Genomic DNA, 23,662 nt, shown 5'->3' on the forward strand with positions numbered 1-23,662 from the left:
CAATTGAATTGCCATGCTTGGCATATTATAGGTAGGCTACGCATTCGGCTATATAGATTAGTTATTTGTAAATATCGATCATTGCTTCACAATTGTAACTAATTTCACTTTTAACAGTGTTTCTGAAAATAAAGGTTATAAAAAAACTCAATGATTAAAACTACTGATAAAACTTTTACCAATTTTAAAAGCTTTGATAGTACATATGACTTAAACACTTCAAGTTGTAGTAATAGAAAACGAGCATTTTCGAGACTCAATTGAAACAGTTTTGTGGTACCAGTAGGCCACTGTCACATCCAGGTGGTGGCATTGTACAAAAGTGTCTGACTCAAGCACGACCAAATATGACAAGAATAATTAAGTAACTTATTAAATAGATTCCCCAAATCACCACAGTAAATTCAAACACATAAAACAAAACGTTAAACTATAAAAAATATTTATTAATAAACATAAATATCAATGAAACGATGACTGTACAATACTGAGGAACTTACCTTTAAAGGACAGGACAGCACGGTTATGCTAGGTAACTTACATACATTTTGTTACATGGCGTTGTTTACTTTAATAGTTTATACTGAGTATTATTAACAATAAATATACATTCATTTAGCAGTAATTTAGCATTTTACCATTTTTTACCATCTCGTATCACTGTATATCTTTTCCGAATTAACTCTCAGTGTTATACTTCCCCGTTAGCTAATGTAGTTCTTCAGTTTTGTTTAACCAGTTTAAAACAACGCTCCACCGCTCCTAAATTGCTGAATAAATCACAATTTGCATGCGCCTCACACACATTTGAATGTTAACATGTATGTAAACCACAGGCCCGCTAACTTCCACGCCTCGTTAAAACTACATCTCGCGCAAAACTACACTTCCTAAGAAGCATTGCGGCCTCCAGGGATCTCGAGGAGAATGGATTGCGCTTGCGTAGCCAGACGTGGCAGCGGCATCATGGCTTCTGGGAACCGATACGGGAGACGTAAGAGACTGATCGAAATGTTCTTATTCTTATCGTTGGTGAGTCTTTTAAAATAAATTCACGGGTTTATGGAAGCGTTAATACGAATGTAGCCTTTCGGAGAGTTGCGTGTTTCATTTAAGACGAAAACGAAACAAAAGAGAATGATCTTCTCTCTTCCTTGCAGCCCTTGGCTTAAAGTTGACAGCAGAAGACACTCACACACTGGAGCTCAATCCGATCATTCATTCTCATTCATTTTAGTTTGAGCAGGTCTTGTTTTATGTTCAATACGTATGTGCAACTGCACAGTTCGTTTCATGTCTGAACACTGTCCGATGATATTATATGATATGAAATACATCCTCTTGTATGATCAAACGAAATGTTGCATTTGACTTATTTCAGATGTGCATTTGAACTATCGTAGCATTCCCTTAGAACTATTGATCATGATTTGTTTATGGTAAAAGTGCATTAACCATATCAGATTGAATACCATCAGTCTTTTAAATATTAAACTTCCAGTAGTAAAATCACGGATCATTTTCTTAAGGACTCATGCAACTGATAACTTTTTGATTGGCAACATCTTGTCATTTTGACTTGGGCGTGGACATGTACTGTAACTTTTCTTTCTGATATAACCTCCTCTTCTTCTTTAGTTAGTTTTAGGGCAGAAATGAGCTTGTACTGTTTGGATGTCTTTAACCCCGTTTAATTTGCTTTAGTTTGAAGTACATCACCCTCATTTACAAATTCCAAGTGAATCAATACGCACAATACTCAACAACATAGTCTAATGGCCACGTCAGTCAACTCTCATTATGCAGGAGCTTTCCATTCTTACATCCTGTTTTGCGCCTGCCACAGCAAACAAAGGTACTCTTACTGAGGGGACTTTGTCAGGGTTGGGCTACCACTTTCTGGTATCCTTACTTCTCTCAAGCCCTCCCGCTTGTCAGAGCAATTTATAAAATCTCTTCATCCAGGCAAAGTTTGCAGGCATCCAGGCATCTCGCACCCTACTGTATTGTAGAATAGCTATCCGTGTTGGCATCCCCATGCATATCATATAAACTTCAGCCACTCAGTTACAGTTACATTTAACTTGACTCTCAGGGCTAGTGTGTGGGTATGTTTGACTCATAGATCTGCAGAAAATTCGGAGGGGCACTCATTTCCCGTGTATGTGAATTGTGCACGTCATATTTGCGGAATCCCAAGCCCCTAATGGTGTTTGAGTAAAAGCATTTTGTGCTGAATCATTGTTGCTGTATATTTAGCAGATTTGTGATGTTGTACGCACAACGCGTGCAATGACAGATTCCACTGCTGATTAAGCAAGATGTTTTTGCAATATGTAAGATCAATCATTTTTAGTGTTTAAGTATTTTCCGTGCTGTTTAAAATGTCTTTCATGTTGTGCATAGGTGTCCTTGACTGAAGGATTGAGTGCATAGATTACATTTAGAAACCTAGATCTTTAAAATATAAAAGATGTTGGTGGTAGTTGTCTTGAAATTGCTTATTTTTTATAACTTGCAATAATAGTTGGAGAAGAATTTGGTACTGGAATATCATGATCTGTTGTTAAATAAAAAGTTTTCGTAATTGCAATGTCTTTACAACATGTTTTTTTGCCTGTGAATCCGAGATGTTAAGCAGAATGCCTAATTCAGATTTTTTATATGGATGATGATTCATAACTTCAAGTAGGACTGTACAATTAATCTTAATTAATCATTATCATCAATTTTGGTTTTCAGCGATTTACAAAATAACCGAGGTGAGACATTTATTGGGCAGCATGCCATTGTGCTGGAATCTGGTGCAGCTTTTTTTCAATATTTATTTTTGTTTTTCAGTGGAATTCATGTAAAAAAAGTTTGTTGTTGTTTTAAAAGTCAGTAAATAATCATGTTAAATAAAAATGATCTCCATACTGGCCGGAATAATCATAGTTATAATTTTTGACATAACTGAACAGTCTATACTACTCCATAACTATTGTCGGTAAAAGTCACATTCAATTTCATTGCATGGACAACAGAAACTCGTCCTAACCGAATGAAAATATCAAACGTGTTATGTAGCGTTTCTTGTCGTGTTTGGCTTGCTCACTGAACACATTAGGTAATGTTTTGCTCCTTTCAAACAATATGTATTTTCTGAGCACTTTTCAAATAAGCATGATTTGACCTGACAGTCATTTCACGGCCGAATAAAAATAATTGTTTTCGTAACGCCACAAGGTTGAGTATATGATGATTTGTAACTTCTGGCTGAATCTATGTTGTTAATATTAGCTGTTGCCCTGAGATACGACTGAAAACGTGAAACATTAGCTATATTCATAGAATTTGTTACTGTGCAATATAACTTGCAGTTATGCTTGCCGACACTGCTCTACATTATCTCCAAATGTCATGTAGCACTTTGAATTTTCACATTTTACTCCGAAATCTCTTTCTTCATGATATTCATTTTCCCTGTTCTGAGGAGAACATTTTTAAGGGAAGGAAGAAGCAGAGTTATAAAGAAAGTGAAAATTGCCATAACTGTTCTTCACACTGCTATGATCTGTCATATTTGACTGTTGAAGAATGTTTATTTGCAAGTTAATGATTTGCAGACCATCCCTGTTGAGTCAAAGAGTCCAAGAGGACTTCCATCAGAAAGCAGCAACAAAGACACTCGGCTAGGTTGAGACAGAAAAACGTGTTTCTTCATCACCATGTTTCTTCACTGCATGTTCTCCCTCGAGCCATAGCTGCTCATCAGATGAGAAGTGCCACAGCGTGTGGTTTCTCCAGCTTGTTCTCTTTACTTACCATTGATCGACGTGAAATGATCAAGCCTGTCCCTCAGTGCTGTTTAGGGGATGATGATAATAACAATGACAGTTTTGTGAAAGAGGATGCATTGTTGGGATAATGTCCACGTTGAACACTGACGCTCATGGAAAGCCAAATGGAAGTCTTTGTAACAGGTACAGAACATGATGATTGCCAGACAGTAATGGGCCCGTTCTATTGGTCGACTGTCAGGTCTAGACTGAATGTTTGGAGAATAGGTGGTGCCGCAAACAGGGTCGGAATACTGATGTGAATAGACATTGTACAGTGACTCTTTTGTCTCTGAATGGGGTTGAATGCTGCGGTTGTCTTGAGCTGTATGTTTTTAAAGATGGGTTGTTTGAGAAAAGATAAGCATGCTGTATAATGTCTCTGTATTTTGACCGTGCTTTTACAGGTTCTGGGGTCAGCTAGATCTGAAATGTGAGTTAAATGATACTTTTTGCTGTAGGTAGCACTGTAAGGTAGAGGTGTAGGATCGATAGGAAAAGTGTTGGGTGGGCTCATTATAAACCTTTTCAGTTTGGTTCATGAATATTAATTAGGTGATGTAAGATTCGTGGAGTACGACTGAAATTGAGGTTGTGAGTTGATTGAGTTCACTGATGAAGCAACCTGTGTGTATATCAAATGTATTTTACTTTTGTTTTATAACATTAAGGTCATCATATTGTTTTTCATATAATTAATACCAAAGATATTAATCTTAACAAGATACACCACTACCGTTTATGATTGGCAAGGAATGCTTCTATAGATCCACGTCACGCTTACGTCACGGCATTAGCTGGAGGCAAAATAAAGGGAAAACTGGAGGTGGCCAATATAAACCAGCACAGGTTCGGCTATGAGTTAAAATATCATCTTGTTTGGTGCCGCAATTGACAAAACACAGTCTCCAATGCCAAACAAAAACACTGACGACAGCTGTAGTTAAAACTCGGGATGAGTCACGAATTTTGAATATTCGATTACTTTTTTAATTGTAGAATTTCGAATAGTGTGTATGATCTTAAAGAAATCGCTGTGTTTTCACGCGTAACGTGTTCATGTACCTAAAGGGTGGCGCTACCAATAACGGCGCACCTTAAACCAAAAGGCTGTTAATCAAGAGACAAAAAAAATTCTCACAACAATTGTTAACGAAGTTACGCACACTGTAAACCCACGTGGCATAACGGATACGATAAATTGAGACGGTGTCAAAAAGAAGGTGTTCTGTGTGGGTGTCCTTTAATAAAATGAATGAGAATTAAGTGCAGTGCAAACTCTGCAATGCAAAGCTGGCTTATCATGGATCAACAACTACGATTGACAGTCATTTGAGGGCGAAGCTTCCAGCAGGTCCATCCACAGGTCAGCAATCAGTTTCTAGTTCTATGGTCAGACCAACCAATTTGGATGCCAGACTGGCGCAGCAAATAAGGGCTTTAAATACTGAGACTATCGATAATGATATGCTTCCAATGGGCTTTGTCGAAGGAGAGGGCTTTAAAAATCTTATGGAATTTGAAAAGCCTGAGTTTACTGTTCGTCTAGAAAAACAGTCACTGCCAGACTGGATAAACTTTTTCATGACAATAGAAATGGAAGCATTTTGAGCTGTTAATTCATGAAATCGTTTTGGATTGTTAATAAATGCCGTCATTCGGTTAAAATGTTTTAACGCGTTTTAAGTCTGGTCTAAAATCTTTATGCCTTTATTATATTTTTCTTGATCAATAACACTGTTTTTTAGTTGGTAGGCTATAAATGCGCATGCTCATATTTTACAAGGAAATGTCCTAGTATTATGAGCGGTTGATGCTGATCGACGTACTGTTAATACATTCGGTTGGTAATATATTAATGTTTCAGCACTTTAGCATTTTAATGTATGTATTTATGTAAAATTGCCTATTCCATAATAAATAATGCAGTGTGTCGTCATGGATTTAAAGCTTAAATGGTCTCTCTCTCTCCGTTTATGTGTGTGTAATTCTGTAAATGCGTCCATGTTGGACAATCTTCGAATAGTTCTCATCGACCTTTGAATATTATTTTTGCTTTAAATGCCCATCCCTAAGTTAAACACAATAAAATGAGTGGACTGAACACAAACAATCATCAGAATGCTCGCGTTTCACTTCATAACACTTAAGATAAAAAAAACATGGATTATGATTTGGTTATGTGTCTAAAAATATCTCACGAATGCCCAAATCAGAAACAGGGGAACAAGGTTATTTTTCACAAGGCTCATGTTATGTGCTTTCCAGTATAACGAGTATAACGAGTATATATCGTCAAACGATAAATACTTGCCAGCTTGAACTCGGGTTGCGAAAGATGAGGCTACCTAGAAAAAGGCTTTTATCACAATTTAAGCTTAGCAAACCAAAGTTATGATACACTTTAATGATTAGTAAGATATACTGTTTAATTATGATTTTTGCCAGTGAGTTTAGAAATATCTGCCTGTCCCCATTGACGTTCATGGGACTGTGGACATGCTTTGACATAAAAAGCTACCCAGAGGCGTTGCAAACATGGCCGCCTAGTAGGACAACTTGCGTAAACGGGCTTCGTTAATACTCATACATTGATCATTAAACATTTATCCAATTATAAATATGAAGTCTAAACATTCAACCCTTTGGGTAAAGATCAAATTAGTAACTGCTTTCGAACCTGTAGAGAGATAACTGTGCTTGTTTGTCTTTCACATGTTCAAGAAAAAAAGAATTGAATCAAAGAATTTAAAAGAATGAATGTATTTATAAACTGACTAAGGTCCAAGCGAGACATTAAATATACAACCGATGAGCGAACACCCATAATAGAAATTCTACATTGTTCCCGCGACATTTCTAGATATGCAAATACATTTTTCTACAAGTTTTAACAGCACTTACTTATCACATCCATATTTTGTAATATTTTTGCCATAAATCATTAGTTTGAGTCACCCTTTATGTTTTTCAAAGTATCTAACAGTAAAAAGTATTTAAAAGTGCTTTCCAACTTTACAATGTTTTTTAATTTCCTAAAAAACTGTAAATTTTGGAAGGTCAGCAACCATTTGTTTCTATTTCGCGGAGTTTAAAAACTAAGCAACCTATGGAGGTATAATGATGGTGGAGAGCCACTGACCTGTCTGACGTCAAAATATCCCAAACATCAAAGTGAGATGTAGGCCTATTAGCACTTTCTGATTTCAGAAAAGTCCAGAAAGTTATTACAGTTAAGAAGAAACATAGTATGTTTCTATGGTAAAGGAAGTATGAAAGTTTGATTCATTACACGATCCCTTCAGCAACTTAATTAAAGTAAGGTTTTCCTCTCAAATACTTCAGTGAGTTGCTCTGACATTTCTTTATAATGCACTGCGCATATATCTGCGCTCCCTGTCAGAGGTGTCATCAGGTCATGGCGTCTGCGTCAGGTCCTTCATATTTGCAGGACTCTAATTAGCCCAGACTGTCATCTTCATATAACTGCTCCCAGGGCTCCAGATGGGAGTTGATCAGGTTGTCCACACAGCTGGCCCCTATGTGCTTTCACATTTACATTTATTCATTTAGCAAACGCTTTTATCCAAAGTGACTTACTAGTAGGAGAGCATAAACATTTTGTCAACACGCTAAACAGTACCGCAAATTTACCGACGGCCCCAGCGGCACGGGCGCAGAGACCCAGCCCAACCAGAGTGTATCTCCGGAGCGACAGTCTCTTGCCCGAACCGGACTGTCCGGACATGGCCTTTCACAAAGAGGAAGTAATACAGTATGTACACCAAATATTCAAACAATTATTTTAGGGAAAGAACATTTGCTTGCTACTTCCGAGCCTTGATCCTGTCTTGAAGATGTTCTGTATGATATGAATTGAACAAAATGTAGTACTTTTTGGCACCTTTTTGTCATTTGTATAGATATTGGGGGAGGGACGGACACAAAGCAGGAAAACAATAAGAATGCAGCATTGTGGATGGAGTGTTGAAGGCTGTACACTACCTTTTTTTACTATAAACTATTTTTAACTCAATCGCCGCCAGCCTTTAAAAAAAAAAGTTGCCAGCGTTTTTTAACATTTTCACCCAAATTTCATGGCTCACAGTACATTTTCTTTAAAGAATATATGGACAAACAATATGTCAAATGAAAGAACAAAATAAACCGTATTCTTCTATCTTCATTTGTTCGTTATTAATCACTCCGTAGATGTGGGTAGGTTTCTTCAAAAATGCCTCATTTTTATTAAACAGTTGCGATAATTAACGTTTTTTGTCACAGATTCCACCAAGATTACACTCAGAACAATCATTAAAAACCGCTAAAACATATACGTTCTAGGTTCTGGGATTCTGTACTTTTTCCCAAAGGTTTGTAATAGCGCCACCTGCTGTACAACCGTACAAACTCTGATTGCTGTAAAAACTCGTCTTTGGCGGGGAAGCCTTTTTTTTAATTGACGAGATAACTCGTCAATGGCGGTGAAAGAATTAATGATCTTCCCACTAAGGTCCATTTTTGATATTTGTGAAAGTTCCTTGACCATTTTTTCCCTCTGGCCTTTAGAATGGAAAGGTTTATTTTTTTCTGCTACATCGTTGAGACCAGCCTTTGTACACATTTGCAGTTCCTACACGCAGACAAATTCAAGTTTTATAATTTCTTTCTGACATCAAATAATGTTCTGTGCTTTGTGGCAATACAGAAAAGATACATAAAAAATGCTACATAAAAAAGTGCAAAACTCTACAAACAGCTGTCAGACGCTTTATTTTCCGCTGAAAACTGCAGGTTCAGTGAAATAACATGCGATTAGTCTTGTCTTGTAACAGTTAAGTCATATCTCGTGGTTGTGTCATTCCTCATCTAGCACGTGTGCATATGGAGAAAATCATTGTGTGATAGGTTGGTTGACTGTCTGCTCTTGTCATTTTCCTCTGCTTTAAATGACAGGAGCTTTATCTGTTGTCACCTTATCAGCTTTCTCCATCCAAACTCAGATGGAAAACAGCTGTGGAGAGAGCGATGGAGTCTTGCAGAGAGAATGTTCTCTTAGCTTCAGATATACATATTTTTATGTTTTGCAGCCACTATAATATAAAATGTGTAGTTAAAAAAATGAGTAGAACATTTGACGTTCACCATTTTTTCAATGTCTTGCATGGAAAGTATGTATTTTTTAATATGCTCTATAACATCATGGTTTGACACTGTTGTGATTCGCAAAAGTGCAGCAATTGTATTTCCACAGTTGGGCATATTGTTGTGAAGCGCCTGTGATATTTGGCCTTGACAGTGAAAAATGATAATGTCTGTCTCCGTGTCTCTCTTCTCCTCAGGTTACCGTGTTATCTGCTCTCCAGGCAGTGAAGGTGTCTCCACTCATAGAAAAAGTCAATGATCACAAGGATTTCAAGAAACTTCTAAGGACCAGAACTAATGTTCTTGTCCTATATACTAAGTCAGGTCAGTCTCTCTCTTACTGCTGGACTATCGTGTTACAGATGCTATAAATGTGTTTCATCTTTAGTAGCCGATTATGAACTTCACAGATGTCAATGGACGATGTTTTATTGCATTACAAACACATTTAATGCATGGTTTCAGTCTAAATTCTTAACATGCGTTCATACAGCAATATGTCTCAATATTCAAGGGGGGCTATTGAGTTACCTTCATGATGTTATTCTTCAGGTCGCCAGCCTTACTCTGCGTTGAGAGTTGACCTCAAAGAAAAGACAAAAGAGTGCTTGAACGTTGCACTGGCAACCTTTTCAGAAACTCTGAAAATGCCACATGCATAGTGCTGTGATTTGTCACATAAAATACCTTTTGTAGCCAGTGGCACCTTTTTCAATGTCGTTGCAGCCGCTGCACATGCACACAGGTTGGCAAGTGCCTCACATAAGCTCCGCTCTAAAGAATAGTCAGTCTTTGTCGAATGACGATTGGATCGCTCTACTGCAAGGCTGGGTTTCTTCACTAGAGCGGCCATATTGAGCATTGCATTCCTCTCCATTCTTTTGTAATGGCAGTTGCTTATCTTGGTAATGTTTATAATCTTTGCTAAAAAAGGGGGTTACCTAAACCACAAAATATTTGTGTTTTATGCTACGACATAAAACACGCGGTAACCCATTCGTGCACTTTAAAAGCTTTTACATGTTTTAAAACAGCGGTTGCTAACTACTTGCTAAAAGCATACATACATTGGCGGCCAGATTAATCGTCATCGATTCAATTGATTCGCATATAAATATCTCACAAATAATTCAACATGGACTCAAATCTCAAAAACGTGGGTGGGGGTTGATTCACAGAGTAATTACTTATCAGGGAACACATTTTATTAAAGTTTGTTTTTATTAAAGTTTAAAAGAGTTGTCGGAGGCTTGGTGGTGGTGGTGATTTTGATGGTGCGACCGTAGTGTTATCTGTTTAGAGCCTCATGTTAGCTTTTTACTTCTGGTAATCGTATCAAGGCTTCAAAAATAATAAATGTTGTTAATTTGTAAAAATGATCTTGATAGGCAAACATGTAGGTATCATAAACCATTGATAATCAAAGAGCTTTTTTTTATGATCTTCCGCGTTGGCCTACAAAAATATGTCATCCCTGCGGAACTCTATATGAATACTTCGAACTATGTTGAAATTAAAAGCTATGATTCTTTACTAGGTAGGTGAGTCACTTAAAAATAGGTTTCTCGACCTTCCACATATGTCACAACAGCTGACTGGTTTGTTTACATTATTTGCCACACCATTTTCCTGTGTGATATTAATGGTGAAGCTATTCACAGAGCAAATAAAGCGATAAACGTTTAGCACACATTAAGCCACACACTCAAGAGATACTCGCTCGCTATTTGAAAAATCCACCTTTTTTTATTTCATTTTGCATCGCATCTGTTTTAAGCAGAAGTAGCGAATGCAGCAACATGTATGCATGTACCCTATGGATTAACAGTCCATAAACAATCCACCCCACCCTCAAAGCAAGGAAAGAGCCTCTCAAGGTCTTGCTGTTCAAGATTTATGAGTTTCATAATTCATGATCCATTTTGACCACATGAGGTCATTGGATAAGACTGTGTATCGAGCAGTGAAATTGATTGATGGCAGACTCCAGCTACTCATCCAATGAAACATTTCAGCATGCTGTTTACATTCCCTGCACCTGCATATTTGTTCCCCATTAGATGGATCCGTGGTGGAGTGGTAGCTGTTATAGTCCCTTGACGTACTAGAACAGGGGTGGTACAATAAAAGCATTATGTCAATTAGATTTTTTTTAGTTTCTGTTTCTGTGGCACTGTGCGGAGAACCTCAGCCCACATTCAAATCTCAATGGTCCAAATTCACAAAAGATGCAGAGATTTGCGTGTGTGTCGAACAGAATTGTTCATCTGAAATTTCTGTCATCATTTACTAATTTTTCTTCACACTGGTCTTTTTCATGTATAATTTGAGCAAATTCAGTTCAAGTTTTGGTGAAAGGTCCAGTGTATGAAGTTAAGGGGCATCTAGCCGTGAGGTTGCGAATTGCAACCAACGCTCACTCCACCCTTCCCCCTCATGTTAGAAGCACTACCCTGGCTGACACAGGACTAAGATGTCATCACGTTTTTTCTTCTTTGCCGAAGGATATAACATATTTACATAAAGCGCCCCGTATAGCAGTTTGTCCGTTCAGGGCTACTGTAGAAACAACATGGTACGATTAGATTCAGATTAGATTAGATTCAACTTGTCTTATTGTCATTACACATATACAAGAACAGTGTAACGAAATGTAGTTTAGGTCTAACCAGAAGTGCAATTAGCAAGTGCAGGATATACAGTGTGAATAAATACAGAATACAATATTAGGAAAATACTATACAATGGGCATGTACTATGAAAATATGACAGTCGGTATGTACTATGAACAATTAGCAGAAGGCTATATACTGTGAACATTAGTGTACAGGTGGTTATGAACAGATAACAATATACACTATACAATAGTGCAAGTGACTTGAGTGTGCATTAGTTACAGACATTAATTATTAAAGCTACAGTGCAGTAGATGAGTTGATGCGGTTATTAAAGGTACAGTGCAGTACATGAGTTAATGCAGTTATTGAAGTTATAGTGCAATACATGAGTAGATGCAGTTATACAGTTACAGTGCAGTACATGAGTTAAAGCAGTTATTGAAGTTACAGTGCAGTAGATGCGTTAATGCGGTTATTAAGGTTACAGTGCATTAGATGAGTTAGTGCCGTTATTGAAGTTACAGTGCAGTAGATGCGTTAATGCAGTTATTAAGGTTACAGTGCATTAGATGAGTTAGTGCAGTTATTGAAGTTACAGTGCAGTAGATGAGTTAATGCGGTTATTAAGGTTACAGTGCATTAGATGAGTTAGTGCAGTTATTGAAGTTACAGTGCAGTAGATGAGTTAATGCGGTTATTACGGTTACAGTGCAGAAGATGAGTTAATGCGGTTATTATGGTTATAGTTCAGTAGATGAGTTAGTGCAGTTATTGAAGTTATAGTGCAATAGATGAGTAGATGCAGTTAGTTATGCAATAGATGCAGTAATGCAATAGATGAGTTACAGTACAGTAGAGAAGTTGGTGCAGTTATTGAAGTTACAGTGCAGTAGACAAGGTAATGCAGTTATGAAAGTTACAGTGCAGTAGATGAGGTAATGCAGTTATGAGAGTAGTCCATTAGTGCAAATGAGCATTCAGTGTAATATTCCTGGTGTGCAAGTGAGCAGTATAGAGTGCAAATGGTGCTATGTGTGTGTAAACAGTCCGGTAGAGCAGATAACATGAAGTACTGGTGTGTACAGTTCAGTCATGCATTGCAGCCCTGTAGTGCAATGTAAACAATGTAATAGCAGCATTACAGTTAAAGTTATGAGGGGTGGCGGAATCAGTGTGGAGCAGAGAAAGTGAACTCCATGCAAGGGTACCCGGGGTGTATGTAGATTATAAATAAATCATTCTAAGGTTAAAAAAACATTACACTTCAATATGTAAGGTCTTTATATATGTATATCAAATTGCATTTCTGTCTATAGATTCTCAACAAAATTACACGCAACACCTTTAAGAGACACCCGGCTCTTAGTCTGCAAAATTGCTAGTATTTTCATTCTCCTTCATTCACACACTTTCTCTCATCGGGAAGTCCATCCACTTTGGCATAGTTTAAACCCATTAACTGCAAAAGAATCAATGCTCAAGTTAGAACCTGTACATTTTCCCTCAAATCATTAACGGGTTTCCTTGACTGATGTGAGTATACTTAAGAAAGCAGAATGTGACTTCTGAGTGTTCAGTGGTTAGGTAGAACATCTCAGACTGTCAGAAATGTTTAAATCTGCAGCTAGTAAATCATGCTCGGTTCTTTTACACTGTTTTGATGCTCTGTGTAGAAATTCTTTTATCATCAGCGTGAGTACAAACAGAAGCTCATATCCGTCAGTAAGACTGGAGACTTTGTAGAAATGCTGCAAAACAAATATTGTATGTTCTTATTTAATTTTGTATCATTGTTATTAGCTTCTTCAGTTTGTCAAAACATTGGTCTATAGCTGTAGTGCCATTTTTATCACCCAATAAACACTAAGCATTATGCACCGCCTTCGACAGCAGCAATCCCTCAACGCTTGGTAATGATAAATGCCCAACAGTCAAACAATGTGCACATATATTTAATAGTTATTTATGTATTTAATACTTCAGCACAGGGTTGTTTTTTATGGGTGATTTTTATGCGAGTTCAGAAAACACTCATAAAAAAATTAATTTCTGTAAGGTTGGACATGTGCAACTGTGATAGAACCTTCATTCTCAGATGAACATTTTGTCTGTAAATCATATAAGCTTTACCAAAAGGATATCTTTATATATAAGCTCCAGTGGTCTGTCTGAAAATGTTAGGCGTGCTAAAAATCTTATCGGAAGGTCAAGTAGAGTGAATTTAATTGAGGGATACAATACAGTATTCTTTGTTGCATTAAATGCAGAAGGTCATCCAATCATTTCATGTATACAGAAAATGTTCACAATATAGACCACTTCCTGTTTCATTTGTAAGACATATTTAAGACTTCAAGTGCATCAAAAACAGCGATGGTTACGTTTTTTATAATTGTACATATTATATTGCATTATTGCATTTACTTTTAGAATATGTGTAATGTACATGTCAGTGGATATTTTTCTTTTTATAGTTTTTGCATGTATACTTTACATTGTAAAAAGTTTACAATATACAATGATAGCATCTATTAAAATGTCAAATTCATCTTTAACTGTTGTTTTTCTTTCATTCAAACTTTGAATGTGTTCTTGTGTCCTCAGCTTCATCTGGAGATGCACATCTGAAGCTTTTGTCTGATGTGGCTCAGGCTGTGAAAGGACAGGGCACTATCGCATGGGTGAATTGTGGGTAAGTCTGAATCGATTGGTTTTGTGCATGTCACTGCTATGCTGTTTGCTAAGGCTGGCAAGTTTTCTTAGCGTTGCAATTGAATGAGTTTCATTTTCGTTTTTTTTTTGTGTGTCAGCAGCGCTTTGTTTGAACGGAGTTGTTGAGCAGGTTTTTTCAAATATAAACCTCTTTCTTACGGTTACTAGCTTGATTGTGTATTTAAAAACAAAGCTTATCAAATATATCACTTCAGAGGCATGCTGGATAGGCAGTATGCCTAAAATTGAGGAAAAAATTGAATTACATACTTTTAGTAAACTGTCTAGAATTACAGCCAGAACAAAAAGTGTTAATACTACTAACCATTGCTGATTCCATTATCGTGCTACTAATGCCAAGGGTCATGGGTTCGATTCCCAGGGAATGCATATATTGATGAAAAGTTTCTTTGGATAAAAAGCATCTTATAATACAAAAAATGTCGTGATGTCTCTTATGATAAACATAAACACTTCAGCTTGTTGTCAAAAACACAATCCTAGTTTCAATTTCTAAAACCAACTTTTAAGTCATCTTTTTGAGACTTCATTTGGATTTATTGAGGCCGTTTTTATGGAATGCAAGAAATCTTGGAGACTGAATGGTCCGGTGTCATTTCTCACTGAATTAAATACGGCGACTGGATTTATCAAACAATATGCCATCAATTTCTCTCAGGACCAGAGGCTTTCTGTCTGCAAGCCTGAAGATTTGCCATTTGCGATGAGTCATCGCGTTCGCTACTCTGCGCGTCTAATTGAGTTTCCCACCTGACAGACAGAGCTCTGCTTTTCGCACACCTCGCTCGGCCCTCCCACTGAGGCGTTACGTGGGACGTGCATAACACTAATGATGTCGTCTCATCTGCCTGGAGGGGATGGTGAGGGGGAAGCATTCGGCTGATGACGGTTGCTGTCAGAAATGTAATTTAATTCCATCTCTTTGAATTTCCATTTGCATGGAGCTTTAGATTAGGCTCAGAGTCTTCTTTGCTCCTATTTGTTCTTTATGTAATACATTTTCATGCTCATTAAGGCTCAAGAGTGTCTTTTCTATTGGGATATGTGGCTCTCGGGGAAGTTGTGGGTGTATTTGCCATGCCACAGGAAGCAGGTAATTGTGAGTCCTTTTAGATGTCCATTTAGATGTCCATTGTGGCGAGAGTGTTTTTTTCTTTTTACTTTTGTCATCGGCTCTTTGACAAAGATGAGTTTGTCTGGAACTGGAGTGCTAATCATGGACTTCACTCCGTTTTAGAGTGTGGCGAACAGGGGGCAGATGTGCGAGTTAGCCCATGAATAATACCTCATGAAAAGTAATAAAACTATGCACAAATAATGCAATATGAGCTTTATTGTATTAAAGGTCCAGTGGATGAAATATAGCAGCATCTAGCGGTGAGGTTGTGAATTGCAACCAAAGGCGCACACCATCAGGAGATAACGTATTTACGCTCTGCAGTTTTTCCATTTAGGGGTACTGTAGAAACAACATGGCAAAATTTCATGCAAGGGGACCCGTGGTGTATGTAGATAGAAATAGCCCATTCTAAGGTATTAGAAAAATAGCGCTTCATTATGTAAGGGTTTAATACATCTCTAAAGAGTGAGTTGTGTATATTATATTTCATTTCTGCCAAAAAGATCCTTCACATTATTCTATTATAAAATAATATTCTATTATAAAACGGTGGGATGGAGGGGTGTGTCATATATCAAATCGTTCAACCTCAGGCTTAAAAAATCTGTCACAGCAAACATCAACTCGTAACGATTCGCTCACGTTGTGTGCGTGTAAACTTGTAAATGACGACCTGTGTGCGCGTCCTTGACGCGAGTGACCTGCGCAGTTCACTATCACACACATGACTGCACTGGTAGCGGGCTCGCATTCTACTCAGGAAATAACATGAAATAACAACTAGAAGAAATTCCAAATTTGCAGGTCGCACATGCGCGAGCACTTGATCGCCCTGTCTCGAAAACTGACCGCAAAATGCGACCATTTAGTTGCATTTTAGAGCCATGGAATGAAAGGAAGGCCAAGCTCATACAATAGACTTAAGAAAATACAGCTGAACATCTTGTCCTTCAGGAAGAGAAAAATGACAGAGGTTGCCAAACCAAGCAGCGGCCCTTACATTAGCTTATTGCTATGGTCATCTGTCGCTTCCCATGAACGGTCATGGATTGCTGGAACAGCAATTTATTTAATGTCTCGGGACATTAATTGTATCACTTCAGGTTTTTGGCTGCATCAATTTGCATGACAAATGCCCCTCGAGGGGTTGTTTTATAATAGAATAATGTGATTATAATCCTTGTTGAGTTTAATTTGCCATGACTTCAATGTTTGCTTTGCTTAAGAGTTTGCAAGAAAATAGCATGAAGTTAATACAAAAGACTTCTATACAACATGGTTGCTTTATACTTTGCTCTTTCTATTTGCATTATGCCTGGATTGTGTGCTATTCAGTATTGAATGGAGAATGTTTTTTTAATTCAGTTTCCATTTTCATTTTTCAGTATAAAATACCCATAAACATGTCATAAAGTACAAAGAACCTGTTGGGTATTTTCATAAGTATATCAGTGTTTTGATGATGATAATAATTTTTTATATACTAATCAGTTTTATTGGTAGAACATGGTTTCACAGTCCTGTTTTAGATGTGTGTAGCGTATTCTTACTATGTTGTAACGCTATGAACCTAACCCTTAAAGGAATTGTCAATTTCAATCCATAATTTACGCTGACTTAATATATCTCAACACTGATTCAGATTCAGGTTCAGAGATGTTTTTAGATGTACCCTGACTTAGCTTTTTAAATTCTAATATGCTACAACAAACAACTGTTTTTTTATATGATTGACAATTTATTTATCTTTTTCTGTGCTTTTTCCCACAGAGATACAGAAGGGCCGTAAACTCTGTAAAAAAGTCAAGGTAGACCCTAGCTCGAAAACCAAAGGAGTCGAAGTCCTGCATTACAAGTAAGAATAGTCTTTGTATTCTAAGATCAATGGAATGATGGAAGAAGTTCTTATTGGATTATTACTGAGAATCTACAACCAATGACATTAATCTTTTAGTTTTGTGTTGCTTTCAGGGATGGAACCTTTAACACTGAATACAACAGGCCGGCCACATTTAAGGTAATTTATTTATTTATGTATGTATTGGGATTGACCCTTAATTCTCAGAAAATTCCAATTGAATTAAATGACTACAGTGGGATTTATAGCGGCCACAAGCGGCGAATTTGAGAATTGCATCCAATCTCTCAGTCCCCTGCTCATGTCCGCTCACCCTTCCATTTCGAAACACGACGGTTTCCACCACAGTAAACAAAGAAGTCGTCAGCTGAGACAGCGCATGTTTTCTCAGTTTGACGCAGGGAAGAAATCATGCAGGGATTGCTCCTTTAAGTCATATTTGTCTATTCACAGCCTCTTGTGATGCTTGTTGCATCTTTAAAAATCTGTTTTATTAATTAGACTATGTGGGGCATATATCTGCATTTTAGCAAACATTGAGGATAATTTGTGCCATTTTTCGACAAATTGTACTATAATTAACAAATCTGCAATTATAAAAAGTAGTTAAAGCTAATTATTGTGGCGCTGTCTTGATTTTAGATGTAAGAAATTCACGTTTCATTCAGTTTATCTGAAATCCTCCAGTATGTAATTTCTATTTATTGCTTTTCTTTTATTATGCTATTATTTTATATACAAACTTTATTGTTTCTTTTAGGCCAGGTTCAACAGGTTTGTGGTTCTTTGTTAGAAAATAATGAAATTATATTGAATATTGAAAATGTTGATTAAAAAAAAATGTGCATACTTAAACTATTTTTATAAAATAAAAAAATGAAAGTCAAAAATAAAACATTTTGGAAATAAATGATTGGACAGGGATTATTTTAAACCAGGATTTAATGTAACACTAAAATTAACTGAATAAAATTTTGATATAAAAAAATACATGTCAATCTATTAAATGTAAAACTATAAGAAACCTTCTTAACATCCCAAGTTTTCCCATAATCCGTTATTTCAAACCACTGGAGCTCCAGAGCCAATGTCCCTTTGGTTTATGATCAGACGAATCATGTCTCCCATTCCATCCTCTCACCTTTTTCATTCTCCACACTGCTTTCAGCCTAATTACGAGCAAATGTGATGAGGCGTTGATGAATGGCTGTGGAACGAGAGGAGCTGTAATGTGAATATATGTTAAAAATGAATGAGCTGGGCTCTGTTGTATGAGTCACTGATTGGGCATGTTCACTGGCCCCACTGGTGTGGAGAGAATGGGGAGAGCTCTTATTAAATGCACCTGCTGTTCTCATACTGCCCTTCATTTTCCCTGCAGTATATCAGGAAAGGTTAAAGCCTCCACGATTAACCTTTAAAGTCATGGGAGTGCTGAACTCATTTTCAGAATAAATAGAATGGTTTCTAAATTAGTGAAATGATATAAAAGAGAATAAAGTGTGTCATCAGTGATAATTCTCTGGCATGATACTAAAACTAGTAAAGCTTCATGGTTCTTGATACCACTTTTGATACCATAAAAAATTATGCAAATGTAGAAGCTTTTGTGTCTTCGGAGTAAAATAATGTGACCTTAACCCATCTTTTTGATCTTTGTGCACGGAGATGTATTTATCAGTATTTTTCAGTAATTGCACACGGATATTTTGGTATCAATAATTGATCTCTCTCTTAATATAATTAGATCTGTAACTGTAATTTCATTATGATTCCTTTTTCGTTTGATATAAATGCTGTATTGCCATTGGCTCTCTGAAAAGTTGAGCAAAGTTTTTTTTTTTCCACGTTGGAAAGTAAACTCTTTAAGTTGCTTTAATTGTTCATTTGTTCTGTCACCGCTTTTAGTCCATGGTGGCTTTCCTGAAAGACCCTGCAGGTGCCCCCCTGTGGGAGGAGAACCCTGAGGCTAAAGACATCGTTCACATAGAGACAGAGAAGGTAAGTATCACTTTTAGAATCTCACGGTGGCAAAGATCCGCTTTCTGTTTCAGTATTTATCAGTTGTGGGAACTTCACACAGAACAAAAGCCTGTAGCTTAGCGATCCGCTACAGAAGAACCGGCCCATTCTTCTGTCTCTAGAGGATGAAACTGGCTGCTGGACCGTCTGTGTCCAGTGCAGATTCTGGTCTTAAACGACATTAAGTTTGAACTGTTTGCTTAGAGAAACAACAAAGAGTGAATCTTATTAAGCTCCTTTCGAATCTGCACCGCTCATATTTCGTCATATTTCAATAAAAAAAGACAATTTATATATTACTTGAAGAAAATAAATACTCATTTTATAACCTGTTAACATTTTTCCTAATGTGCACTGTAATTCATCGATTTATTTAAAATTACATTACAGTACTTAATTAGAATAATGTGCTTTATTGTCATTCACACAATGTTGTTTCATTTAGTTTATGGAAAATATGATTTTTTTCCCTGTTTTTATCTTTTGAGGTGAATTATGGAATATGCTTTAAAAAACGCATGTAAGGGCCAAGACTCCCGATATTTTAGAAATGCCATGGCTTCGAAACATCTTTATGGACCTCATTGATTTCCAATTACTTTTCTTTTTGTTTTCAAAAATATCGTTGTTTAGAGAGTGTCGATTGCGAAAAATGTTCTCCATTGAGCTGTGAAATGTAGTATTGAAGCAATAAACAATGTTAATGAAAGAGCCTTGTGAATCTATTCCGCTTAATTATGGTGAGACCTTGTAAGAGGTTTTGAGATCATCTGAAAGTCTTCTACAGGTCGTGTTTGAATTCTCATCTCAATGACTATTGCCTGCAGGACTTTCGGAAACTTCTGAAGAAAGAAGAACGGCCCATCCTCATGATGTTTTACGCGCCATGTGAGTCATCTCATGAGTCTGGGCAGTAATCATCAGTCACTACTACACACTTTCTATGATGCAAACTGTGTGCAATCATACAAAACCTGCCATGTAAAATCTACACGTATTCAATTCTTCAATGAAAGAATGTTGTGCCGTATTCTTGCGTGAATCAGTTTTAAGCAAAAATGTAGTCGAGGTATAAAGTCGACTGATAAATAGCTATCAGTATGACATGAGCAGGGGTTTAAAAAATCCTCTTCATCTCCCTACCTCATTTATCTCTGTCTTGGTTCCTTGTGTTACAATCGGAGAAACCCAAAAACTCATTAACAGACCCATAGATGAGAAATTAGTTCCTGTTGGTCTAGATGGGGAAATCGTGTCTAGATCTACAGGAACAGCCTAGCACTTTCTATGCGAGTTCAGTTATATTATATATCTAACGTAACCAAAATGTTGTATTAACGTCATGTTCTCCTGCACGCAGGGTGTGGCGTGTGTAAGAGGATGCAGCCCATTTTTCAGCAAGCAGCCACTGAGGCAAAAGGAAAATATGTAAGTACCTTCAGGGGGAATATGATATACAGCTCTTAAAAAACATAGACCATTCCAAATTGTATTATTATGTGTTTCATTCTGTGAAGTAATAACGATATTTCTCCCATATTTCAAATAAAAATATTATTTCTAATTTGATTTATTTGCAGAAAATGAAACTTGAGAATCAGGTCAAAATAACAAGATGCTCTGTATTTTTTAATACCTCAAATACTGTTTTGAATAAAACAAGTTCATACAGACTTATATGCAATACAACAGTTATATTTGTTTTTAGGAAAACTTATTTTTATTATGCTATTATTAATATTTTTTTTATTTTTTATTTTTTTTAATAATTTTGTTTTATCCTTTTGAACAGTTATTAAATGTCTTGTCATGCAGTGTTTCAAATTGCTGTTGAATGACTCCTGAGGATTGATTTTGTTTAAATTTAACAGACGCTTGACTGGAATAGCCAAAAATACCCCTAGAAGTGCTGAATAAATAAAAATGAGGAATGGTCTCTCAATTTTTTCCGTGGCTGTATAAGGCGAATTATGCAGTATTAGATCAAATATTATTTGATTTTACCTCAACATGAGCTACGAATATAATTATGTGAAGCATCACAGTCCAGTGTAGATGAAAATTTTATTATTTCACGTTTTAAAAGGGATATAAACATGAAAAATAACAATACTATCATATTATGATCCTGATATTGATTTAGTGTGATATTGTGTCGCCAGGTTCCCGCCGACTCCCACCCCCTAATGTCACAGCCATTTATAATTGATTGTGTTATTTCCACAGTTAACGTCAGGCTATGTATTAAAAGGTTTTATTTTAGCCGCTACACTTGTTGAAGTACTTTAACAGTTTGGATGTTTTGCAAAACTATTGATGTCTCTTTTTGACAGATCATTTAGTTTCCCTCATTAGAGCGAGAGGCAATTTTGCCTAAAAGCACTTGTGCTGATTTCAGAGGACAGTTATTGGATGTACTTCCTACTGTTGAAATGTATGGTCAAGTATGGATTATATGCCAGCTCAGCTCAATATCTCTATGTGTGGTCTATGCGGGACCCCCAATGCAGTTCTCCACATACAGTATTTATCTTTTCTTTCCTTGTGTTCTTTCACCAATCTCAGAAGTGCACTCGTGTAGGCCCTTAAATTGGCATTGTCTAAATCGAAAGTGTAGATTTCAAAGCGACACAGAAGCTTACGAAAGTAGGAAGTTTCTCATCCTCCTTTTATCTGGTTTACTAAAACCTAATCGGATAAAAAAATATTGATCAGCATTAGGATCAAGAAAATTTCAGCAGTACGTGTTTCTCAGACTGATGAGTGCGCAATACAGGAGCTAGTGAACACGCAACTCGTTTAGAGATTTGCATAATGAATTGGTGGCTTGCTGGTATAGACGTGACGTGAGTAGATTTGCTGCCTCCTGAGTTTCCGAGTTCCCACGTACGTGTGGCGAGAAGCTGATAGCGTTGCAGAAACGTTGATGGATTCGGGAGGTAATCGCCGGTCAGCAAAGTTGTCTGCACGTTTTTCATTGTCCTGATGGATGCGTTCGAGGCACCGGAGACCATTTGTGACTTACTCTCAGATAACGTCCATTTATTCAAGACTTCATCGTCAAACATGACCTGTCATAACTGCAGTTTGTTTGAAATAAGAGCATATGCTATATCGTTTCAACTTAGAAATAGGACGCGCCAGGGCAACGGAGGAAATTGGTTATAGTTTTGACACATTTAAGCATGAGGTACTGTAAATATGCATATACTTAGTCATCTCAAAAACCAAAGTGGGTTAAAATTAATTCCAGGGTTGGGCCATCACTTCAGGTCACTCCTCGCAATGTTATCAGAAGGGATATAACGTGTCTCACTTTAACGCGTGCAATGCTTTCTTCATCTCCATCGACAAGCTTTCTGCCTACTCTCTAATGCATACATTCATCTTCATTTCATGTGTTTGGGGTTGTAGACAGGGATTGTTTGTTTGCCGTCTAATCCATTGCCTCTGTCCAGGTGCTGGCTGGGATGAACGTGCATCCGGCGGAGTTTGACGGGCTGAAGCAGGAGTACAGCGTCAAGGGCTACCCAACCTTCTGCTACTTTGAGTGAGTTTTACTTAGGTTGATAACTCCAACGACGTACTGTACAAAGTCACCTTTTGAAGAATTGTATGAAATAGGATGGACTAGCCATCATGTTTTTCTCGGCTGAATTAAAAGTCTTGAAGTAGATTTGCATCAGGTACTGTTAAATTGAATTTCTGAAAATAAATTTGTGGTAATAAGAAGGTCGTCTTTTTTTAGAGGGTTGGTCAATTATTACTCATTTACTCTAAAGGAGACGCAGAATAGGAAGTAAGGTTAAGAAAGTAACCCATTTGTTCTACAGTCCAACTCAGGGTCACAGGCTCAATCTCATTTATGAAAATTCATTCTTATAAAAAGAAACAACACTGCTGTTCTTTGAACTTTTGGCCAGTGCTTTATTTTTCAAATCCCAATGCAAGGAAAAAAACTCAAAAAGTTTAAAGTCCCTATAAAATAAAATATGACAATTCTTATTTTTTCATGAAATATTGCAGCGTGTAAAGTAAATAGCTTATCAATGTGGGTCATTTTCTTTTTAAATATCATGTACCCTCATAATCTTCAGTTAAAATCTGAAAATGCTCTTCTGCACTGTAATGACCATCCATCTCAAGTGACGTAAACTAGACGGCTTGGCCGAAGCATCCGTCAACTCCTCCCCTTCAACTGTCAGTCTGCTGACAGTTTCATTTCAAAATTCAATGACTGTTTTTACACATCCAATCAATTTGCAGGGAATAACACAAGCCACGCCCATTACATCTTCTCCTTTTGAAATTCCTTTTCACTCGGAAATGTGTCGGTTCAAGTGGG

General features: G+C 37.0%; 2 protein-coding genes across 2 annotated transcripts in view; one reads left to right on the top strand and one right to left on the bottom strand.

The window, feature by feature from the left end:
- Window positions 1–784, bottom strand: part of sema5ba (sema domain, seven thrombospondin repeats (type 1 and type 1-like), transmembrane domain (TM) and short cytoplasmic domain, (semaphorin) 5Ba) — a 131,581-nt gene extending 130,797 nt beyond the window's left edge. The window contains exon 1 of the mRNA XM_056754515.1: window positions 501–784. The gene's annotated coding sequence lies outside the window, so the exon portion shown is untranslated. The remainder of the gene's footprint in view (window positions 1–500) is intronic.
- A 132-nt stretch (window positions 785–916) lies between these two features.
- The window catches only part of pdia5 (protein disulfide isomerase family A, member 5), a 49,233-nt gene continuing 26,487 nt past the window's right edge, over window positions 917–23,662 (top strand). The window contains 9 exon segments of the mRNA XM_056755767.1: window positions 917–1,032; window positions 9,164–9,290; window positions 14,189–14,280; window positions 17,210–17,292; window positions 17,409–17,454; window positions 19,204–19,296; window positions 20,145–20,205; window positions 20,678–20,745; window positions 22,776–22,867. Coding sequence (XP_056611745.1) covers window positions 928–1,032; window positions 9,164–9,290; window positions 14,189–14,280; window positions 17,210–17,292; window positions 17,409–17,454; window positions 19,204–19,296; window positions 20,145–20,205; window positions 20,678–20,745; window positions 22,776–22,867 — 767 coding nt within the window. The 5' untranslated portion in view covers window positions 917–927.

Source organism: Triplophysa dalaica, chromosome 8 (genome assembly GCF_015846415.1).
Source record: "Triplophysa dalaica isolate WHDGS20190420 chromosome 8, ASM1584641v1, whole genome shotgun sequence".
Lineage (NCBI taxonomy): Eukaryota > Metazoa > Chordata > Actinopteri > Cypriniformes > Nemacheilidae > Triplophysa > Triplophysa dalaica.